We start from the raw sequence: 18,283 nt of genomic DNA, 5'->3' as shown, positions 1-18,283 counted from the left end.
AGGAGTGTGTGGTCTTTCGCTGCCTGCCAAGGACTCCCTGATGAAATCAGGACTCCTTTTTTTAAGTTTTTCTTTCAACAAAGTCAAGACCAGGTGTCCTCAGAAGCTGGGCTAAGACAGTCACGGGGCTTCTCTGTGACTGTGGTCCTTGCCGGCGACTCAGTTTCCCTGTTGTCTGTTTCAGAAACTGTCCGGGCGGAAGATAAGCCCCGTTCTGCGGATGTTCGGGCAGTCCATGTCGGGAGGCATTGACATGGATGGGAACGGCTATCCCGGTAAGCGATTTCCCTTAAGGCAGATGAGATACGCGGAGGGAAAAGGCACGAGGTGGTGTGGTTACGTCTCCGTAGGATTAGGAAAATTCACACCATTAGCAGGGCGTGTTTGGCCTGGTGTTTGATTTTAAGGTGAAAATGTGCAAGTCTCTTTTTTGTTTTTTTTTTAATTTCTTTTAATGTATTTTTTATTTATTTCAGAGAGGAAGGGAGAGGGAGAGAGAGCTAGAAACATCCATGATGACAGAGAATCATTGAATGGTTGCCTCTTGCACGGCCCCCAGTGGTCGAGTCCACAATGTGGACTGGGAGTTGAACCCTGACCCCCTGGTTCATAGGTCGATGCTCAACCCCCGAGCCACGTCCGCAGGGCACTTTTGGGGTTTTGTAAATGACCCCCTCCGAAGAGGGGAAGCAGCAGGTGAGTGGGTTTTACAGTGAATTCTGTGCCTGCCAGTCTTTCTCATGAAGAGAAAAAAAACATGTCTACGTTAAAAATGATCAGTAGTGACACCTTATGTTTTCCTTTATACTATTTTTTAATGTTTTTATTTATTTTAGAGAGAGATGAAGGGTGAGAGAGAGGAGAGAGAGAAACATTGATCGGTTGCCTCCCGCTCTCACCCCGACCTGGGATCAGATCCGAAACCTGTATGTGCCCTGACCGGGAATCGAACAAGTGACCTTTTGGTACACAGGATGACACTCAAACACTGAGTCACACCGGCCAGGGCTTCCTTGATATTATTTAATCATAGTCAGAATTTTCTCACTCTGGAGAGGGGAAAAGGAACTGAGTAGCATCGCTCCCCCTGCATGAAAATTATTGAAAGGTTTTGAGCAAAAAGAAAACTGCTGACGAACAGAGCAGACCTTCCCCGTTCAGGCTGGCTGGCTGGCTGGCTGGTCTCCAGAGTCAGTGCCTTGCGGTGGTTGAAGCTAATGGAATAAAAATGTAGGATTTTCAAACCCCAATCCCAAGTGATACCTGATTCAGGTGTTTGAAGGGGATGGAGTGGGATGAGGTAAGGAAACAAAGATCAGAATTTTAAAAATCCAAAATCATCGTGGAATTCAGAAAAAAATGTCCCTGAAACGATAGGTCATCCTGCTATCTATCTAGAGATGTTTCTTTCCACCGGGAGTGCTTCAGGAGGACCTGGGGAAAGGAATGAAATCCCGCAGGAGGGCCGAATGCTGTAGTTTCTTACAGGGTTTTGAGCATCCCTCGTGACGTTCCAGAGCCAGGAGCAGTGGGGATAGGAAAGGGTCAGCGTGGATGTTGTTGTCCCCATAGATCATGGGTCTTTTTCAGTTTGAGAGAGCAGTTCTTGTCCCTAGCAGTTTGTGGCCATCCCTAAATAATGCCTTACGATGAGTTAGCACTTTCATATATGCAAAATGCTTCCACATGCAATGGGCATCTTATAATAACCCCAGTAGGTAGGTGGCGATGGGGGTGTCCTCCCCCCGCCCCACTTGACAGTCAAGGATACTGAGCCTCAGAGAAGTGAAGGCACTGGCAGGGGCCGCACTGTGGTGGGCGAGGACCTAGCCTGCTTCTCTATAAATGCCTGGTGAGCAGGTGTGTTAATACTTCACGAGGAATCTGACTACATCTTGCATTTTTCATAAAAGAAATGGCCAGTTGGTCGGGTTCTTTTATTTTCAGATATTCAATCCATTTAAAGTGACGGTTGGAAAATAACAAAATGAGCACGCATACCCAACTGCAAAAATTTCAGCAGCAACACAGTTCACGGATTTGCTCTTTGTTTTTCCCCGTGAGGGTGTTGGGTAGACGTAGGGATTCAGACTCTTGGACTCAGATGCTGGGTGCTGCGGAGAAGTCATGAGAACCCCAGGGCTGAGGGCTTATATTAGGCGCGAAGAAAGGCAGAGAGCTGTTGGGCAAGTGAATGCTTCCTAAATTAAAGTTATTTAGGATAAACACTGCCCGTTATCCTTGTGTTTGGGTGTGTAGTTCACTTGTGTTTGGGTGTGTAGTTCACCAAGTATTTTCCGAATTAAATATCTAATTTCCTATATTATATTTAATACATATTTAAATACTTCATTAATATTACATTGAACACATTTAATATTTTTGACAAATATTGAATACATATTTTCTGAAAACGTTATCGGTTTTTGAAGAAGACGTGGGATAACGGTCTCCGTTGTTCAGACAAGGGCTCTGAGCGAGTCTGGGACGGCAGAGGGTGAGGGGGCAGTGGAAATGAGTCACAGGTTCCACAGAACTTGGGGCTTTCTCCAAGATCATGTAATTCCAGGCAGCCCTCTCTCTCATTCACGGATGCCCAAAAGAAATAGAATGTGACCCACATATGTAGTTTAGCATATTCTAGTAGCCACATAAAAGAACAGGTGGAATGAATGTCAATAATGTTTTATTTAGCCCAGTATAGCCAGTGTATTATCATTTTAACGTATAGTCAATATAGACATGGAGGAGGTGGCTGTTCTGTTGTACGAGGCCTTTGAAATCGGTCTGTATTTTACACCCACAACACCTCTCAGTGCGGACCAGCCACATTGCCAGGGCTCGACAGCCACACCTGGTGCTTGGCTGCCAGACGGGCCCCGAGTGGCTCTGACGCTTACAGGAACATTCTGGAGCCCAGAGGCTGGCCATCTGGGGACCTGACCTCGAGGCCAGGCTCCGTTGCTTTGGAGCGCCTTGGGGTTGAGGAGATAGGCTTCAACCAGTTTCTAAACCTGCCCATTTCTGGCTTTCAGATGTAACCATTGGAGCCTTCATGTCCGACAGCGTGGTTCTTCTAAGGTGAGATGTTCCCTCTTGCTTCTTGGGTTACATTCTTCGTGGGGGAGGGGTGGGATTGGTGGAGGGGGGACCTGGGGGAGTCATTCACCATTAGTTGGCAATTCCCTCTGTCCTGCTCCTTGCGGGCGGAGGTGCTTAGTCTGTGGGAACGCTCCCTTTCTTTTAACAAATATTTTATTGATTTGAGAGAGAGAGAAACATTAGTTGGTCGTTCCACTTATTTTTGCTTTCATGGCAAAATGTGCCCTGACTGGGGATCGAACCTGCAGCCTTGGTGTATCGGGAGGATGCTATAACCAATTGAGCGACTCTGCCAGGGCCAGTGCTACCTTTCTTGTTATTCTCTGTCCTGGGGTTTCCAGCTGGTGGGCCTGCCGTGGCTTACAGGTGTGAGGTGATAGCATCCTCGGAGCTCCTAGGCGGAGTCTGCGGCATCCTGGGCCATAGGGGTTTTCCTTTCAGCCATGCACGACCCCCTTTTCGTTCACGTGCCGTGCTCACACGATCATTCCTGTGGGCGCCTTGACACTCGGGCCCGGGAAGCGCTGTCCTGTCCTATGTCTTCATCTCACACCCTGCGTCCTCCCCTCCTCACCTCGTCAGTCCCCACCCCCAGGGACCGGGAGCCTGCTGCCCGAGGGACAGTGCGTCATTCCCCTGGTGGCAGTGGAGCTGAGGGACGTGCGCTGGGGCCCAGGCCGCCTGCATCTCCCCTCCAGAGGCCCGTGGGCCGCCGTCCCACCCGTGAACCATCTCCAAGCATGTCTGTCTGCATGAGTCAGAGGAGGCAGAGTTACACTTTGGAATGGGAGCCAACTCTTAGGTTTTGTTAATAACCCGATGGCAGAACGTTCTAAAATAGGCGAGTAGGATCTCAGCGCTGGAAGGGGTCCCGGGGGCCATGGGGTTCCTCACCCCAGGTCCCTCCCATGCAGCAGCGCCTTCAGCTTCTGAGGGTACAGTTAACCCCCGGGTAACCCCAAATACTTTGAAGAGGCAGAATCCCCCTGAGGCTGAGAGTGTGAACTCGGGGGCCTGGTGCTCTGGGTCCCAAGCCTGACTGCCTGCATGTGAGTCCGATGACCTTGCTCAACAAGGTAGCAGTACCGACCCATGGGGTTCTCATGAGAACTCTGTGAATTAGTGCATGTGAAATGCTTAGAACGGGGCCAAATCTCAGTGCTCAATAAATGCGAGCAATTCTGACATCAGTTCGGTCCTATTTGCCTCCCTCTGAGTCTGTTTCTTGGTCCCCTGTCTCCTACATAGCAGCCCCTCAATGTTGGAAGGTGCTAAGTATGTCCTAGTCATGACCTAGCTGCTGGGCAAGTTAGGTAGACTGGGAGTTACGTCAGGTGGGACCAGAGAAGGGAAGAGGGCCAGGAACCCCCACAAATGTGTGTGTCCTCACAGAGAGTCCTCGGGGTGCAGGCGTGGGGTGCCTTGGGCTGAGTTTGGAGAAAACCTTACTGACGTGGATGGTTTCGGGGCAGGTTTGGCAGGCTAGCGTCGTCCCCAGCGGTTCAGGCTCTTTCTGTCCACCCATCTCTGCCCTGCCAGCAGCACTGACCCCGAGAAAGCCCAGGGCACCCTGCCTGGCTTCATTCTTCACCTGGACATGAGCTAGGACTGCCAGCCGTCGGAAGGAATTCCAGCCACCAGCTTCCCCCAAAATAAAACCTCGGGAACACGTGTGTGGCTGTCCTGAGGTGCCCCTCTGCTTGCATCTCAGAGGCTGGCCCCGGGCAGCCCAGCCTCCCGCCCACAGGAGTGCGGGCAGGGCCAGTTCTGCCCTCAGGAAGTTTGTTCTCTCCGATTAGCGGGGGAGGCCAGGTCCTGTGGCGGGATGATAGGCGGCTGGTGTGATGCCATTGAGGCAAAGGAAGTGATCAGAGAGGCCCGTGAAAGATTTCTGGGCTCTGCCCGGTCCAAAAACAATACTTGGAGCTGGAACACAAAGGTTGGAGGGAACTGATGTTGGAGGGAGATGTGCCCGGGGAAGGTCCTCGCGGGTCATTTCAAAGGATTCTGTTTGAACAACTTTCATCATTTTGTCTGGCCCGCTCACTTCTGTTTCCTGTTCACCTCGCCTTCTGCAAACCTCTGCCGTGAGAGGGGGAACCAGATGTCCCAGGTGGCCCCTGGGGTGATGGAAGGGGCTGGCTTTTCTTTTCTTTCTTTTTTTAAAAATATATTTTTATTGATTTCAGAGAAGAAGGGAGAGGGAGAGAGAGAAACATAAATAATGAGAGAGAAGCATGGATCAGCTGCCTCCTGCATGCCCCACATTGGGGATCCAGCCCACAATCCGGGCATGTGCCCCGACTGGGAATCGAACTGTGACCCACTGGTTCATAGGTCGACGCTCAACCACTGAGCCACGCTGGCAGGCGCTGGCTTCTCTTTTGTATGATGACTAGGACATATCCTGGGCAGGGCAGGGCTCCCCAGGTGCAGACCCGCTCTCCCTGGGACCTCTGTCTGTTTTGTGAAACTTTGGGCTTTCCTGTGGCCTGTCATCCCTTTTAAAATAATGGAGTACAGTTTGCAGCCGTTTAACAAGGGCTTTGGAACAGTTACCATCTTGAGACCAGTCGGGGTGAATTCACCAGGATCCCGGCCACTGGGGGGCCTGCAGGCTGGTGGGGCAGGTTCGGAAATAGACAGAGACCTTAATGAGTACGTGAACACAGAGACCACAGCAGGGGTGGGCATCGACTGCCAGGGTTGCTCAGGAAGGGAGGGGAACCCCTGAGCTGGCCGTGAAGGGCCAGGGAGGCTGTAGCGAGTGACCCTGGGCGTCCATCCATACAGACACTGCGACCAGGAGAAGCTGTTACAGCTTCATCTTCCAAGGACGAGCCCAGAAGAACAGTGGAAGGCCAGGATATTGGGTTTCTCTCGGGCACTGCTGTTGCCTGCCTCCCGCGAGTCCTGTGGCTGGGTTTGCTCCGGGAGCCCCCACAGTCCCCTTGTACTTGTCACACTGTTCCTCTCGACCCCGTCTCCTGGCAGCGGTGGCCGCCGTGAAATCCCCTGGCTCCCTCTTTCTCCGAGGTTTCCTTTCAGGCTTCCTTCCCTTAGACCTGGTGTCGGTCCTCGTTCCCATCTGTCTTGTCACCCTGGGCACTCTTGGAGGGGTCACCGTGCACAAGGAAGGTCATTGTTCTCGGGCCGCGAATGCCCCTCAATCTTATTATGTCAGCCCAGTGCCTGAAGGCCAGGGCCCCGTGGAGGTAAAGAGGTCTCTTTGTGAGGCCTGGCGGGGAGGAGGAGGTCAAGCCGCAGCTTAGGTGGTGAAGGGCCCCTGAGCAGATGTTGGCCGTGAGAGCACAATGGGCTGACCCGCTCTGGGGAGTTGCATCTGGAATGCCCATCCATTCAGCACTGGGGGGCGGGCCGTGTCCGTGTGAAGAGAGGGCATGTTTATTGGGTTTCACTGAGGCTGGGCGGGTTGGTCCCATCAGCTCGGAAGTGCTTTGCTGTTACCAGCTGGGACTCCTTTAGTCAAGGTCTTTCAGAAAAATGCTTAATGAATTGATGGGAGTCACTGAAGGGGGAGGTCTGACCCACTGGTGGGGCCTGGAACTTCGCAGTTCATGCTTCTAATGGCGGTGAAGGCCCTGGGGGGGTCCCGATTGTGCATCTGTTTCTCGCGTCGTGCCATCGGCTGTCCAACTCCTCAAATATACTCATTTCTTCCTAATGAAATGGAACTCGGAACCTAATTGGTGACATTTTAACACCCGGTGGTCCGTTTATGGCCTCAACCAGATGTGTTTCGTTAACAACCAACCTGCCTTTATGGTTGGGAAGCTAACCGTTCATTTATTAGGAAATAAGCTGAAGAACCAGAGAAAAGTATTGACAGAGCATCCGGGTCCTTGTCTCTCGGACGATTTCACACGTTAAGTGCTGGGCTGAAGGCCTAGGATTTGTCCCGTCCATTTAGTTCTTGTCTGGTTCTGGCTGCTGCTTGTCCACACGACTGAGTCACCTTCCTCTCTTGACCCGCAGGGCAAGACCGGTCATCACAGTGGACGTCTCCATCTTCCTCCCCGTCTCCATCAACATCACGGCGCCCCAGTGTCGCGACGGACAGCAGCCCGTGAACTGCCTGAATGTCACCGCCTGCTTTCGCTTCCGCGGCAGGCATGTGCCCGGAGAAATCGGTAATGAGCCACCGAGTCAGGGGTGTTTCCGGAGTCCCCGCTGGCGGTGCTGCCCGCTGGTTTTGCAGGCAGCAGGCCACAGATCCCCCCGGTGTTCAGGAAAAGGAACGATAGCTCCGTCTTCCCGGTAAAGGGAGAAATGCAGAACTCTGCCCTGAGATGAGCGGGCAGTGGCATTACGGAAAGGTTGGGAAGGGTATGGGCAGCCATTGTGGAAATGGATGGGATGTCAGGTGGATGTGTGAGGCCCGCGTCGGGCGGGGGTTCTGGAGTTGGGCATAGAAGGCAGCCCCCCTGGCTCTTCACCGTGGCGAAGGTCAGGTTTTCAGATGGAGGAGGGCTGGGGGATGGCCAGGCCCCGGACATCCTCCGCCCTCCTCCTAGCCCAGCAGACAGTGCTGCGGGCCGGCTCAGGGCCACGCCCAGGCCTCCGATGATGAGCCTGCCCCATTCTCGTCGCTGGTGGCTGCGGAGGAGCTCCGGTGGTGGTGGTTTTGGTGACGAAGGCCCGGCACAGGAGAGTCCGCATATCCAGGGCTGGATTGTCAGCGAAGGGCTGCCTCTGGGCCGGGCCATAAGGAGGCACCGGTGGGGAGCTGGCCTCCGGGACAGCGGTCGGCGTGGTGTCTTCTGTGGTACCAACCTGCCACCGCCCTGGGCCGCAGCACCCCCGGGGGATGGTTTGGGAGCCACAGCAGTTGGTGTTATGGCCTTGTCTCTGGTTTCTTCTCTCCCTTGGGACCTGGTGGGGCTCATGCATATGCACAGGGAGGGGACTGCAAGGAAGGGACTCCACACGCCTCTTCCCTTTCCGCTTTAGCCATGGAAAACCACGGCTCCCACGTGGCCACAGGAGTATTCAGGGCCAGCTGATTCGCCACGCCCCTGGGGGCCGCTGTGGCTTCTGGCCATACCGTGGGGACTCTAGAGAGGGTCGCTGTAGGGGTGACTCTGCCCTGGCTCCGCGGGGAGGGTCCAGTCAGGAAGACAGAAACCACAGCAGTTATTTTAACAAAGGGAGTGTAACGTTGGGGGTCGGTTCAGCAGGTCACAGAGGACCGGGTAGTAACGGCAGGAAGCAGCCACCGCTTCTAGGTTTGCACCAGGTGGTGTCCCCAGATCGTATTAGAAATGCAAATCGTAGCTGAATCAGGCCCTCTGAGGGTGGGGCCCAGCAAGCCTCCAGGTGGCTTAGCTTTGAGCACCTCTGGTCACCTAGGGCAGTGGTCGGCAAACTCATTAGTCAACAGAGCCAAATATCAACAGCACAACGATTAAAATTTCTTTTGAGAGCCACATTTTGTTAAACTTCTTCTAACGCCACTTCTTCAAAATAGACTCGCCCAGGCCGTGCTATTTTGTGGAAGAGCCACACTCAAGGGGCCAAAGAGCCGCATGTGGCTCGCGAGCTGCAGTTTGCCGACCACGGACCTAGGGGAACCAAGGGAAAAGGTTACGTTTGGGGGGGGACCACTCCCTTGGAGACCTGCAAGCTGGGAGAAGAGCCCCATGCAAAGCTAGGACCTAAAGCTTGGAGGAGGGGCTGCTAGCTGGTGCTGCTGGGGTTCCTGACGGGGTGCAGGGAGGCTGGCTGTGGGGGAGAAACTGAAACTTGAAGAAACTGCTGTTGGAGCCAGCTGCTGTGAAAAACTGATGCAGGGTTAAGCTGGTGGGAATGGAAAGCAGGCAGGACGGAGCGAGCCCCTTCTCCCTCCTCCAGCCTTGCAGCCCCTGCCCCCCAGCTCTCCATTTTGGCAGAGCCACACACAGGGCGACTGGCAAAGCGGAAATGAGTTTGCCCAGCCCCATCCCGGCACCGCAGAGGGAGAAGGACGGGTTTGGAGCTGAGAGACAACAGCTGCCAAAACCAGCACAGTGAGTGTCCAGTCCAGCCGTGGGCAAACTACGGCCCGCGGGCCGGATCCGGCTGTTCTATCCGGTTCTCTTGCTCTCCCCTCCGCTCCTTTACTTTGAATTTATATTAGTTCACACAAACACTCCATCCATGCTTTTGTTCCGGCCCTCCGGTCCAGTTTAAGAACCCATGGTGGCCCTCGAGTCAAAAAGTTTGCCCACCCCTTGGTCCAGTCCCATGGAGATACTGAAGCGCCTGTTGGGTCAGTCAATCAGCAGATGATTATTAAGTTCTTAAACGTGCCAGACGGGATGCTTGGTCCTGGGCGCAGAGCTGGGAAGAGGCCAGGCAAAGGCCTGTCCTCAAGCAGCTTGCGATCAAGGGCGGGGAGAGGCAGACGATCCAGACAGAAACAGCCGCTGCTGCTGCCGCTGCCTCTGGGTGCGTCTGAGCCCCTTTAGTGGCAGCCCCTTGGCTCAGTGTTGGGGTGCAGACACAGCACCGAACTCCAGCAGCCTCAAGAACGGGTTTATGGTGTATTGCATCGAGTGAGAGGTCTGCCCATCCCAAGTCTCATGAATCACTTCATTCTTGGCTTGGGGAGTGGCCGTGGCTCCTCGGGGCCTCCTGGATGCCATAAGTAAGGGTGGTGAATGCTTTGCCCCCGACAGCTCTGTCCCCGACGGCTCTGTCCCCGACCCCTGCTGGCCACGCTGAAGCCTCCGCCTGCCTGTCAGTCTCTGGAGGCCGAGAAGGAGCCAGCCTTTCTGGGCTGTGACCTGAGTTCTAGAGCAAAACCAGGGCGGGATGAGCCCTAAGTGGTTGTGTTTTGTGCTCTGATTCTGCATCCTGCGTTTCCATGGCTCCCAGTCAGCCTGGCAAAGCCACGAGCACGCAGGGGTGCCTGCCCTCCCTCCAGACCAGCAGCTGGGCCCCAGGGTCAGCCAAGCCAATGCATAAATAGGGTTGAAACCAGGAGACTTGAACCCTCACCCTTCCTCTGGCTTCCGGGGTGCATTTGTCTTAGCTCCTTCCGGTTTCTCCAGGAGCATGGGGTGGGTTAATGAGGCAAATCCATGTGATATGAGGAATGGGATAACCTGGTGTGACAATCACCACTCATTCTTTGGTAAGGGGGGAGAAAACTCAGGAAAACTAGTGAAGCGGAAATCCTTTCCCTTCCTCTCCTAGGAGACGCTGAGACAAGCATGTCAAACTCGCGGCCCGCGGGCCGCATGCCTTGTTTATTTGGCCTGTGTTAGCCTCTGAGTTTGACATGCTTGCTCTAAGGGAACCTCAGAGTAACCGGAAGGAGAATGTATTGGTTGAATTTCACCGCTGACATCATGTTCTGACGGAGAAAGGGAATGAACTCACTGGAGGAGACCGGAGCCAGTGTTGATGCAAGATAGCTGGGGCCCTGGGGAACCAGCTGGGGGCCGGGGCAGGAGGTGGCTGGAAGGAGTGCTTGGGGCTAATCAGCTTTTCCATCAACATGACGTCATTGGACATGGCATGAACACAAGCTACCACGAGGCAAACCTGCAGACGTGACATGTGCTGTTGGGGAGGGTCCTAATCAGAACCAGCACCCTCCCGGGGGCGGCTGGCTGGGCTGCCTGTAGCGGGGCGCCCTCTCCCGGGGCCCAGCGCCCTAACCGAGCGGGCTGATGGGCTGCTGCCGCCACGTCTCCTCCTCTTCTTAGCGGCTCCCTTTCAGACACATGTGGGCTGGGTGCTGTTGAAAACTCCCAGCCACGCTCAGGGCTTCAGCATGGGCTACCCTTCTTCCTGCCACCCTGGCCACTCCCAGACCTCCTCACTCAGGCTGGGTTTGCCATCGCTGCGTCTCCTGGGGCTGCTTCCTTCTAGAAGAGAGAGTTTGATACGGAGGGAACTTCTTCTTGTGTAATTTAAAACGTCAAAGTAAATTTTAAATCAAGGAGGAGCACTAAGGAGGCGATTCTTAAAGATGAAAAGCTTCCAAAATGATCGCGCCCGGGGAATTGGATGATTCGGCCTGTCTGCGACTGTATACTGCAACATTCGAGAAGAGTCTGGCAGGCGAACGTGCCACCGTGCCCACGTGCCGCCTCGAGCAGGGTGCAGCTGTGGTCCTCGGCTCAGTCTCTAGGAACTAAGCTGCTTCTCCCGTCCCTTGTCCCTTGAGTCGCGAGAGGGATATACGGTGCCCGCGATTCTGCAGCGAGACGGGGCCCTGAGGACTACCGTTGGTCTTTGTCAAGTACCCCGCACAGGGCTTGGCACGTGTTGAAAGCTAAGCTCATTCCCTTTCCCTGACTTGCCCCATTTTAATTCGGATTCTCCCAGAAGCAGAGCCTGGAGTCAAGGGTTCGAGTGCACGTCTTCGATGCAGGAGGTGACCCCAGGAAGCACCAGTAGGAAAGGGGGACGATGAGACAGGAGGGGAAGGCAGCGGCGCCGGTCAGGGTTCGCCAGAGAAACAGAACACGAGGGTGTGTGGATCTGGAAGCAGAATGCCTTCTTTTTCGGGGGAACTTTAGTCTTTTTTTGCTTTAGGTCTTCCACTGATTAGGTGAGGACCACCCACGTTATGGAGGGTCATCTGCTTTATTCACTTGGTACTGATTTTAATGTTAATCTCACTTAAAAAAACAAAAAAAAACAAAAACGAAACACTTTTGCAGTGGCATCGAGATTGGCGTTTGACCGAGTATCTGGGTACTGTGGCCCAGGCGAGTGGACGCATAAACCATCATCCCAGCTGCCACATAGAAGGTGTGTGACTGAGCACGTCACCACCGTGGGCTGGAGGTGAATTCTGCGGGGCACCCAAGGGCTCCAGTGCCCAGAGCACCCCTAGAGTAACCCCTCCCAAGGGATGAGGGAGCTGGGTCACGCAGTCCTGAGGGCTGCTCTGGGCACTGGAGCCCTTGGGTGCCTCCGGCCTGTCCTGCACCTGGGCAGAGCCACCAGAAAGCCCTCGGGAAAGGGGGTGCAGGTGGTGGCAGTGTCAAGTCAGGCTGGACAGCAGAAAAGCGGGAAAAGCCAAGAGGATGTGGGTGGGGCCCTGCTATGATCCGCTCCGTTTTCCTGTGTTCATTTCCGCCCAGGCTTTCTCTGAGCTCAGCCGGCTCGCTGCCGGCAAGATGGGTCACACCTGTGTTCTCTGCACGGTCACCCTTCCCGAGGGAGGGTCGCCACAGCACTGTCACCTGGGAGGAAGGCCAGGGAGGGGGCTGCCCAGAGACCCCGGTTGGCAGCGGCCACCACCACGGTGGTTTGCCAAGGCCTCTGGCTCCTCGTCCATGGACGCCCACCTCTAGCTCCGATCTTGCTACACGGAACGAGGAAACTCGCTTCACGTACACGGATCCTTTCTTCCTGTGTGGCTGTTGCTCAGAGCAGCGGTGACCAGTAAAAAGTAAATCGGCCAGAGTTCAGTTCTAGATCTTGGCGCCTGTTGGGCTGTGCACTCAGAAAGGTGAGGTGTGTTTGTTGTCAGGCCGTATAAAAAAATGCACCAAGAACCCGGGTGGGAGGAGTGGCCCACACTGCAGACTGGGGAGGCCTAGATTCCGCCCTGAGGTGCCTGGCTCTCTGGCCTGGAGCAAGTCATGTTCGCTTTTGGGGGCCTCAACTCCTCATCTGAAAAATGTGGGTTTGGACGAGCTGGTCCCTAGGATTGCCCCAAACACTTGACAGTCTACGCATGGACCCCATTTCCGCTGTTGTTGAGTAAAGGTGTAGCTCTTGCATAGGCCCCGGTGCGTTCTGCTGAAGTACTTTCCCACAGGCGTTCTTTTCCTCTTAACAGTATCTCCCAGGATGATCGAGGTCCCAGGTCGCTTCTGGTAAACCCAGCCTGACCGTGGAAATTGGCTATTGCTGCAATAAACAGGTTGGGGCAGACTGGCCCTTGCTGCCCAGGAATCCGCCAGCTTGGCATGGCAAGATGCCTGAGGTGGCAGAGGCCCAGGAAAACTATTAAATGCATCAGAAGCATGCCCGGTGACAGCTGCCGAGTGCCAGCCCAGGTCACTCTCCTCTCTGCTGCTTCATGCCTCCCCTGGTGGCCGAGCCCTGTGATGGGATTCAAAGCCTGAGCCATCCGGGGTGCCTGGCCTCCCAAACGTCAGTGCCCATGGGCGTGAGGGTGCCAGAGCCCAGCTTCGAAGAGGCTGGGGGGTGGGGCCGGGGCAGGGGCCGGGTCATCTGCCTTCCCATTGCTCAGCAGCCTCGTGTGGTCGCTTAAGGACAGAAAGTTCCTTTTCTCTCACTTTACAAATGTCATATCCCACAAAGCAGCTAAAAATAAAGTGGTACAAAGGGGCTGACCTCTGAAACGGGCTTCTTCGGTGCGGACAAACCGTGAAATAGGCCTGTTGATACTAATGCCATATTTACCTAATAAAACACATTGTCCTGTATTTTCTAACAGACTCAAATAACAGAGGCGGGACCTTTTGGGTTCATCCAGTGTGCATTCTTTCTTGTGACCATTTTTAAAGAAAAGTCCCAGATTGTGTCCTAGCAGGCTCTGCCAGCTGGCATTACACACACAGGCGTAGGGGATGCGTTTTGCTCTGCAGGAGGGCCCCTCAGACATGCCCCATGGCGGTCATGGTTTTGTTAACATGGGAGGCACTCTACCATGTGTGATGACCGCATGTGGCTGCCTGGGAAGAAAGCTTCAGACTGTGTGTGTGTGTGTGTGAGAGTTTCCGTGAGTGTCAGTTCTGTGAGGACAGGGGGCTTGGTCTGTGTGGTTCACCAACGCGTCCCCTGCACCCACACAGTGTCTGGCACACGGTCTGTGCCCAGTGGTGCACAAGCCAGTGGACGGAGGGATTATAGAGCACCACCTAACATCTACGATGTGCGTCGGAAACGATTGGGTCCTTTCTCCCTTGTGTTGGGCATAGATCCGATGGCTTTGTAGAAGTCACTGCTAAGGCAGCCTGATCATTTGAGTAGTTCCTCCTGCTGTTCTGTGGGTTCGACAGATCACGTTGAGCACAGCCGATAGTTGACGCGTGTCTTGGTGGCTCTGTTGATCGTTCATGAGGTTTAAATCGGGGAGAGCCGCAAAGTGTGATGCACAGAGGCCCAGCAGGAAGGCCGGGGCCCCCGGTCATCTCTGGATTCCGCCAGCACCGGGCTGCACGCTTCTCGCCGAGAAGGTGTGGGCCCCGGGCAGGAGGCCCCTGTGCAGTTGGGGGTTAGGTGTCTATGAGATGCACTCATGATCCCCTGAGGAGGAGCACAGATGGCCTTGACCCTGTGCGTCTGTCCTCCCTGACGTTTCGACCTTATTTATTGACAGGCCTGAATTACATTCTGACGGCGGATGTGGCCAAAAAGGAGAAGAGCCAGCTGCCCCGGGTCTACTTTGTGTTGCTGGGAGAGACCGTGGGCCAGGTCTCGGAGAAGCTGCATCTGGTGCACATGGAGGAGACGTGCCATCACTACGTGGCGCATGTGAAGGTCAGTCTCGCTTTGCGTCCTCCGACTTTGAGGTCTGCATGCGTTCATGTGGAACTGTGGAAGCTGCTTTCATTGTGCATTGCGTATGCTCTGACTTCCAAAATCGTCGCAAGCAGGAGGACATTTCTTTCTTCTTATTTTAACGTTTGAGTCTGGCGGCCCTTTGTTTATATTATCGTGCTGGCCTCGGTCCCCAAGGGGCGTTATGGTGGGTGGGCCAGGAGACTAGTCACCCTCTCTGTCTTTGACTTGTTCTTTCGGGAGGTTTCTCTTCCTCTCCCCTCGAGGAGGCTCGGTAATCTCCTCGGAGGAGAGTCACAGAAGCACATGCTTCTGGGTCTGCAGTGATGCTGGATCGCACTGCACCTGATGCCTTCTCAGTGGTCTACTACGTGTTAGCTCATAGTCATGGGTAAGGCGCGTTTTAAAACTGGTTGGACTAGATTTTTCTCCCTTGGACTAGATTTTTCTCTCTTGATTACTTTCTGTTTATTTTAGGAGTGCATTTCTTTGGCTTCTTTCCCCTCTCACTCTAAATAAACGCTCAAATGCTTTTCTCCTCTTGAAATTGTTTGTTAAATACACTTTGCTGCTAATTCAGGAGGCCAGCCTTTGATTAGCTACAGAGTGGGCCCTGCGTAGGCGGGCGATGGCAGGGTGGGAATCTTGGTGGTGCCCAGTGCCGAGGAATGACCAGCCACTGACCCACAGGCAGAGGCAGAGAGCACAGGAGGTGGGAGGACCCCTGTGATCCCGGCCACATGGTAGGTGAAAGGAATGTGGGCTTTGGAGTCTCACAGACCCAGGTGGTGTCCAGTCGGATGAATACATTGACTTCTCTGTGTCTCAGTTTCTGCAACTCTAAAATGGGCACCATAGCCCTGGCTGGTTTGGCTCAGTGGATAGAGCGTCAGCCTGCAGACTGAAGGGTCCTGGGTTCCATTCCGGTCGAGGGCACATTCCCCGGGTTACGGGCTCAGTCCCCGGTGGGGGCATGCAGGAGGTAGCCGATGAATGATTCTCTCTCATCACTGATGTTTCTCTCTCTCTCCTTCTCCCTTCCTCTCTGAAATGAATAAAAATATATTTAAATAAATAAATAAAAATAAATAAATAAAATGGGCACAGTCATACTTACCTTGCAAGGCGGTTGTAAGAATTAAACATGACATGATGAATACACTTACAGAACCTTGCGTGGAGCCTGAACACAGAAGATGCTCAGTAAGCATTCTTATCATTTGGTTGGGCTATAGGTAATTGCCAATATTCTGACAGCCTTAACTTACAAAAATGGCAATTTCATGTAGTTTAACCTAATATTATTAGCCAGTGGCTTTCTGACGATCGCAAAAATAGTCCACAGATTAGGGGTGAAGTATCATTCTATTATTGCCCTAAGTGCCAGAGCGGGAGAATGACAGCTGCTTCTAGATGTTTCTGGGTTGTATATAGAGAAATGGGGCACACATCCATGGCACTTGGCCTGGCCCAGAGCCCATGAGTCCATGCCCCTGAGAGGCCTTTCACTGGGGCTGGATTACGTCTCCTGCCCGGACTCGTGCTGGGACCTGCCCAGACCCACTGCCCTAAGGACCGGGTGAAAGCCATTTATAAAACAGTTCATCCCGCCCTTAAAAGCCCTCGGGATGGATGACCCAGCAGCTGAAGGTAAGCATTATTATCATTTGGTTGGGCAAATGCAATAATAAAAGGACACTTCACCCCTAATCTGTGGACTATTTTTGCTGTTGTCAGAAAGCCACTGGCTAATAATATTAGGTTACACCACATGAAGTGGCCCTTTTTGTAAGTCAGGAGGACTGTTAGAATGTTGGCAATTGCATACACTGAGTGGCCAGATTATTTATGATCTCTGAATGCATAATAATCTGGCCACTTAAGAATTCGTGCATGGGTGGGGTCCAGCCAGCCTGGCCAGGGGGAGGGGACATGGGCGGTTGGCCGGCCTGCCTGCTGGTTGAACTCCTGGTCGAGGGGACAATTTGCGTATTAGCCTTTTATTATATAGGTAGGATATACACTGAGTGGCCAGATTATTATGCGTTCAGAGGTCATAATAATCTGGCCATTCAGTGTATAGCTCAATCAAATGATAATAATGCTTAGCACCTGCTGTGTTCAGGCTCCATGCAGCGTCCTTTAAGTGTATGCATCATGTCATGTTTAATTCTTGCAACCACCTTTCAAGGTAAGTATGACTGTACCTATTTTAGAGCTGCAGAAACTGAGACGCAGAGCAGTCAGTGTGTTCATCTGATTGGATACCAGCGGGCTCTGTGAGACTCCGGAGCCCACATTCACTTCATTTACCACATGCTCTGCATCACGGGGGTCCTTCCACCCCCTGTGCTCTCTGCCTCTGCCTGTGGGTCAGCAGCTGGTCATTCCTCGGCCCTGGATACTCCCGGGAGCACACCCCTGCCTTTCACCCCCTGAATCCGCCCCCCCTCAAGGCATGTTACCTATACCCTTCTCTCTCCTAAGGCCCCTTCCCAGGGCCCCTTCTTTTGCCTCTGTAACCCCTTTCCTGAGCCCATTTCTTCCCCCGCTCACTTCTACCTCCGTGACTTCCTAAGTAAGTTTTCTCTTATAAAAACAAACAAACAAACAAATAAATAAATAAAACAGTTCATGCTCCTGTTAAGCCAACCAGCCACCTACCCCTCTCGGTGTTACTTTGCGTTGGCTTGGGGGTGCGAGGCGGCCCCTCACAGGCTCACATTCTAACATGGCCTGGTCTTAGGTACTTGTGCTTGGTCTCTCCGTACTTCCTGGAGGCGGGGCATCTTCCCTGGGACTTCCTCCTGCTGGGTCTCCCTCCCATGCTTTCCTTCAGGGCTCTGGGGCTTCTTGCTTTGGCTGAGAGATAGGGCCGCACAGAGCTTGCAAGGCCTCTGCAGAGTGCCCTGGGCCCTGAAGTGAGGGCCAGAGGCAGCCCCCCAGGGTTCCTGGGGAAGAGCAGGGCGGCCCGGGGCCTTCGTCCTGCCACTCCCTGATATCCAGGGCAGCCAGATTTAGCAAATACAACTGGAGGGTTTCGGGGTAAACCTGAGATTCAGATAAACAACACATACTTTGTTTAGTATAAGTACTTCCCAAATAGTGCCTGTGATACACCCCTCTTGAAATGTCCTTGTTGAATAGTCACGGGGATGCCAAGAACAACACAGGAAATAAAGTCACTAACATTGTAGTGACTGTGTAGAGTACAGGTGGGCATTGGCAACGTCAGGGGGACACTTTGCGAAGTATAGGGTTGTCCACCGTACCCTTGGAACGCAGACAAAATAATGCTGAATGGAAACTGTGACTGAAAAATAAAACGAAAAAGGCTAACATTTAATAAAATGGATCAGTTGTTTATCTGAATTCAGATTTAACTGGGCGTCCTGTTGGAAGGTGCACCCTATCCATCTCCTCCCCCCCCCCCCCCCGGCGCCCCACGCGTCACACTTCTCTGTTCAGAGCAAACGTGGCTGACGAGAGGAGAGAGTGAAAGGTGGTCATAGAGCGTGGAGACTGAGGCTAGGGCTCAGGAGTGCAGAGCTGGCATAGACCTTCATGTGATTGGGTCACCGTAGGGAACAGCAGTGAACTTGGACCTGGCGAAATGCAGATGTAGTTATTGCTTGACCAGTTTTCTCCTGCAGGGAAGTGGGGGTGGGTGGCTGCATCACAAAGG

At 53.6% G+C, this 18,283-nt stretch overlaps 1 protein-coding gene across 1 annotated transcript in view; it reads left to right on the top strand.

Annotated features, from left to right (window-relative positions):
- Nucleotides 1–18,283, top strand: part of ITGA9 (integrin subunit alpha 9) — a gene marked incomplete at its 5' end in the record, with an annotated part of 281,034 nt that overhangs the window by 62,354 nt on the left and 200,397 nt on the right. The window contains 4 exons of the mRNA XM_080674008.1: nt 185–275; nt 3,036–3,081; nt 7,099–7,253; nt 14,417–14,577. Coding sequence (XP_080530134.1) covers nt 185–275; nt 3,036–3,081; nt 7,099–7,253; nt 14,417–14,577 — 453 coding nt within the window. The remainder of the gene's footprint in view (nt 1–184; nt 276–3,035; nt 3,082–7,098; nt 7,254–14,416; nt 14,578–18,283) is intronic.

Source organism: Plecotus auritus (genome assembly GCF_963455305.1).
Source record: "Plecotus auritus genome assembly, chromosome: 6".
NCBI classification, from domain to species: Eukaryota; Metazoa; Chordata; class Mammalia; order Chiroptera; family Vespertilionidae; genus Plecotus; species Plecotus auritus.
The sequence above is the reverse complement of the archived record's forward strand: the minus strand, read 5'-3'. Positions and strand labels throughout refer to the sequence as shown.